This window comes from Manduca sexta, chromosome 3 (genome assembly GCF_014839805.1).
Source record: "Manduca sexta isolate Smith_Timp_Sample1 chromosome 3, JHU_Msex_v1.0, whole genome shotgun sequence".
NCBI lineage: Eukaryota > Metazoa > Arthropoda > Insecta > Lepidoptera > Sphingidae > Manduca > Manduca sexta.
In genome coordinates, this window is record NC_051117.1 from 3,408,402 (window position 1) to 3,414,055 (window position 5,654).

The 5,654-nt window shown below is 44.3% G+C and overlaps 1 protein-coding gene across 1 annotated transcript; it reads left to right on the top strand.

Annotated features, from left to right (window-relative positions):
* The first annotated feature begins 130 nt into the window (after positions 1–130).
* LOC115441245 (Na(+)/H(+) exchange regulatory cofactor NHE-RF1) lies at positions 131–1,111 on the top strand. The gene has a single exon (XM_030165966.2). The coding sequence runs from the start codon at positions 273–275 to the stop codon at positions 777–779; it is 507 nt and encodes a 168-aa protein (XP_030021826.1). The 5' UTR covers positions 131–272; the 3' UTR covers positions 780–1,111.
* Positions 1,112–5,654: the final 4,543 nt, after the last annotated feature.

A 5,654-nucleotide genomic window follows, 5' to 3' on the forward strand; every position in this document is an offset into this window, starting at 1 on the left:
CACCGTCCCTTCCCGCGACCCTCCGCCCACACCCGCGTCACCCTCCCGCCGTCAAGCCTCCTCGCCCTCCGCCCCGCACCTCTCCGCCGCCAGCTCCAACGCGGCACACCTGAGCCGGAGCCTGCGCAGGTGCGCTAGCGGCGTGCGGGGCGTGCGAGACGTACGGCGCGGTGCGCGGGTGAGGTGTCGAGGTGGCGGAGTGAGGCGAAGCGCGGGCGGCGGTCAGTCTCTGGCCGCGCGCGACACCGAGCGCGCGTCGACACTGCGACGATATGGCCGCAAACGGGTCGGCGGCCACCGAGCCGCGGCTCTGCCACGTGCGGAAAACGCCAGACTTTGACGGTTACGGATTCAACCTACATGCGGAGAAAGGCAAACCCGGCCAGTACATCGGCAAGGTGGATGAGGGCTCACCGGCGGAGGCGGCGGGGCTGCGCCGCGGCGACCGCATCCTCGAAGTGAACGGGCACAGCATCGCGGGCGAGTCGCACAAACAGGTGGTTGCGCGCATCAAGGAGCGCGGCGAGGACGCGGAGCTGCTGGTGGTGGCGCCGGCGCCGGGCGAGCCTGTGCCCGATCTGGACGCGCCCGCGCCCGCGCCCGAGCCGGCCGTCGAAGAGCCGCGCGAGAGCCCGCCGCCGCCCGCCGACCCGCCGAGGCTCAACCTGCACATGACCGCCGCCGAGATGCGCGCTCACCTTGCCGCCAAGAAGAAGTTTGATCCCAAGAAGGTGCCGATGGACCTCAAGTCCAAGTTTGATATCGTCAAGAAGCTGTGACGGAGTGCAGTGTGCGGCGGAGAGGCGGTCGGGTGGCGGGTGCGGGGCCCCGCTCGCCGCCGCCGCCACCTCCGCGCACCGCCCAGCACCGCGCCGCACCGCCCCGCGCCGCGGATGTATTGCCATTGAGTCGAGTTACTTGTACATAAGTACGCAGCCCCGAGCCCGAGTGCTGTATAGTGTTTAGATATTATATATTATATTTTGTAATTTATTTTACGAATGCAAATCGTTCTATTAATTTGATTATCTAAATGTGTAGTACATAGTTATTTACGTAATTAAGTGCAATTATTGTTTTACTATTGTCAATAAATTTAATTTAAATCCAGTGTTGGTGTGTATTTGTGTCTCATCCGTGTCCTCCGAGCGCTGTGGAGCGCTGTGTCACCATGTCGGCGCGGGCCGGAGCGCGCGTAGTGACGTCATCACCCGCCATTAGTCATTACTCAGTGCTCTTTACTCTAGTCGGTATTCGCAGGTAGCGAGCGCATGTGATTAGGCCAATATTTTAATGTATACATATTTCGTCAGCAACCAGTTATCGATAATGACGTGTCGCGACACTGCCGCCGCCGCTCCGGCCCAGCAGCCAGCACCGCGCGGAGAGCGCGCCGGCACGGGCGCGTCAACCTCCCGCCTTCGAGACAATACACTGTCCCCATTCACACGTGACACTCACAAACTCAGTGACGATACCACTTCTCTCTGCACGCAGTATTCATTTTAATTAGTACCTACTTGCGACCTGACTGTTAGCATTTAGTACCGACCAAGTGTAGTGTATATGTAGTGTATTGTAGTGTATACCATACCATATATCTGAAACCTCTTAAACTCATAATCCTCATATCATGTGCCGTGTTCAATCTATTTACATCATACCGGTGCACAACTAAGCTCTTTACATTATATTTGTATCCAGCCGAATGAGAAGTGTCAAGTCGGGCAGGTCACTCACCTGTTACTTAGTATTAAACAATTCGACTGCCCATAAACATCTGCAACGCAAATAAGAACTTTAATTACATAGCCTCTGCAAGGGATAGCACTGAGCCATAATGCATGTCTATTAATCAGCATTCCCAGCAGCTACCATAGCTACTATTAGCATTAAACCAAAGTACTATAATGCTTTTACATTACTGCTTGGCTACAGATATTTACAGTTGAGGTGTCAAAAATGAATCACGCGTTCGGGATCCTATTTTTTTCTTTTAGTATTTAAAATTATAATTGAGAAATTAGTAAATATATTTGGAGGTTTATTAGAAATATAATAATATCAGCCCCGTATTATATAATTATTACCCTCTGCTGTGCACGGGTCTCCTCTGCTACTGCGAGAGTTTTAGGCCATAGTCCACTGCGCTAGCTTATTACAGGTTGACCTACTTCTCAGTTCTCTTGGCTTGGTAATTATTTTTTAAGAATTCTCAGGTACATGTTGGGTTCCTCACGATGTTTTTCTTCACCGTTAAAACAAAGAATAATTGATAAACAATACACACGTCAAATCGATAAAAAAAAAATAACCGCCTTAAAAATAATAAATAATTTCACATAACAGGTATACACTGGATACCAATATTGTAGTCGGTGACTAATTAAATATGCTAGATAAGCTAATCAAATAAATTAACAAATTGATAAAGAAAATGTCTTTTCGAGACCAAACGACACAATACAATTGGTACAATATATTTTCTTAGAGCTTCGCTAAAAACCCGAATTTCACGGTCTCAAATCTGTCTGTAGCGGCAAGAAAATCTGACGCAACCACGAGAAATAGCTAATAGGATAGGTTTATTTATATATTGGTATTGCCACATTGTACATGATATGATAACAGTTCAGGTAATTATATTGGACTTTACATAATATTATTATAGCATAGTAACATAAAATGTTATGGAATACATTATTATCATTTGTACAGTAGGAGCCACAGCCAAATCGTTACACAAATACTGCACAAATCTGGATTCAGACGTGAATACACAAATCATCTAGAAACAGGCACAAGACCACGCAAGTTCAATTGACAAACTTGGCCACTGTTTCTCAGAAGAGGCGCTCTGTATACTGATCTTAACTTGGGTAGAAGGATATAAAAAAAATATAGATTTTTTTTTATAAATACCATAATTTTTATTATTCTTTGAAGGGACTATTACGCGGTCGCATCCGCGAGCATAACCTAATACCTCTGTAACTTATAATACACAATGTTGTATGAATTGGACGAGGAAAACTTGTTTGTGTTAATAACATGAATAATATCGTGAGTTTTATTGTTTTCTTGAGTACCTACACCGCTTGTTGACATCACGAAACAGAATGACGTGGAATATTCAGCACAATGAATAAATAAATCACAGTTTCCTTCCTAATCTAATTCCAATCTTAACGGAGATCACCCAAGTTTTTTTATTGCATTAAATGACGAGACGAGCTTGCCGGTCGTCTGATGGTACCTGATGGACCTACTACCAGTAAAAAGTACGCAGGAAATTTTATATTATACAGATGTGTGCGCACTCAGATGCACTCTCTATTTCTTCACACTCATAGTCCAGTAAGAGGGTAATCCGACATGACCTGAGAGAGATCAGACACAAGACTAACAACTTTAAGGGCTTTCCACGGCACGGGGATATCATAACGCCAACTTCCTTACTCCGAGCTGCGACTGAGTCATTTTAAGATGGAAAAACCCAGTGACATTTTGGCTCGTCCCGTGATTCGAACCCACGACCTTAGCGCGGTACTCGTACTCGTGTATAATTACGCCACCGAGACAATAAAAAATAGATCACTATTGACATTTCAAACATTAATTATAATATTATAATATAAAAATAATTTGTTTTTTGGTTAGTTTATGTGCTGCCATACCGTTCAATCGATCGACATAAAACTTAGTACAGGTGACTATTACGTGACAATTCACTTGGCAGACGGGACGTCCCCGCTAATCTCCGGTACCGACTGTTTTTATGCGGCACGGCAGAGTGATCCCACTGTACGGTGCATCTGATGGTAATTAGGGTGGGGTGTTGAAACTGTATCGTAGTAAAGAGTATAAACCAAACAATAACAACCAATGTGAGCTAGTACTGGCAGTATGCCGCTTTGAATTTAGAAATTATATACTTCTCTTTTGTCGTTGTCTAGTCTTTACTGTTCTCAATAAATCCACTAATCGTTTTACAATCCTAAGTTATTTCTTTCATAATCCATCATGGGGTCCAGATACAATATCGACTGACGAGAGCCGATTACCGTTCGCCAGTCGACACAATTATGCCGGCCTGTTTGAAAACAGATACACACAGGCACGTGGCACTTTGGCGTGTTTTACGACTTGCGTACGGAGGTCTCTGTCCGAGCGGTTACAGATATCGTACCTCCTAACCGATTTCAATGAAATTAGTGAATATTGTGCGATTTACTTAAATTAGCGATTTTATTAAAATCGGTTGGCTAGCTTGAAAGATAGAATAGTATTGGACCCAATAGAAGGCGCTGTTATCGAGATTTGAAACGTTGATACGCATTCCATATAAAAAGTGGTCAACATACAAGGCGTTCTGTGGCAGGACATCTGCCTAGCTCTTCGTAATAAAAACATTTTGAATAACACTAAAAAACAAAAACTCACATGCATTGTATTTAGAAATAATTTTCACGTGTGATCGCCTTAATAAGTTGCTTTAAAAATTGAAAGTAAGTAACATGGAAGCTATCATCAGGGTGAGTCGAAGTCGGACCAACCTACCTCCCATGCTACTTTGATATTGTCTGTCTACTCATCAATCTTAAATCTTGTAAATTACGTTCGCTAACCACTTTGATGCGGACCTAGACCGGGACCTTCGGGTGAGTAACAATAGCTAGGTGTCAGTAGTTCAGGGGGGCGAGGTAACATCTCCAATAATGAGGACAGTCAATAATAAACAATTATAAATAATTGCAGTTTTATCATGTAGTAGTAAAATATATTCCACAGTTTATGAATTTTATGATATTTTACACGAGTGATAAAAATAAAAACAAACCAATGCTTAAGTGTAACCAACCGCCACATATATCTCGGCCTGATGGCTGTTCCATCACTAAGACAATATGTCTAGTGTTGCGATTATTAGGAACTTCTCGAAGACTTTCAGTCTTAACAACTAAACCCTAAACAAACATGTTTCCGTGTGACCGCCGGCGGCTCAGTCCCACGTCGGGCGCGCGTCGGCCCGAGCCCGCCCCGACACTATGACCGTCACACACGATCGCCTCCACCTCTATTATTGTGTTCAACAAAAACCCAAGCAAATACGTCCTTTATTTTTAATTTTATTGCAACATAAATGTACTGGCATGTAGTTCGAGCCGCAACCTCCGCCGCCGCATCACTTCTCGCCTAACTGGGGGAAAACAGGTTAATTAGGTATCTAGAGTTGCGCATTTTTTCCTTTTTCATCTTGTTCTATCGGTGTTAGCAGTATTATTGCCACTACACTAAGTATTTTTGCGCGTGCAAGTGAATCACATCCGCGCCCATGACTCTTCAGTAGTTACTGCATCGTGTCGTTGTGTTACAACATATACCGTATCCACTTTGACGCACATACATCATACAAGGTCAAATCGTGAAACACTTATATAGTGTTATTATTAGTTTTTATGACAGGCCGCCTGTCATAATTTTGTAGGTTCCGTCTCAGTGGAATCATAATATAATCAATATATTAAAGTGTTGCTCGACTCGTTGGGAATGGAATCTAGGACCACTCAAGGTTTTGGCTCTAATTCCGCGCGATCATACAACTTAATTGTGCATTATTAATTTAAATACAAGAAACTAGGAAAAAGCAACGT

Excerpts from the sequence above, each read along its gene's own strand:
- LOC115441245 (XM_030165966.2), top strand. The coding sequence starts at position 273 with ATGGCCGCAAACGGGTCGGCGGCCACCGAGCCGCGGCTCTGCCACGTG.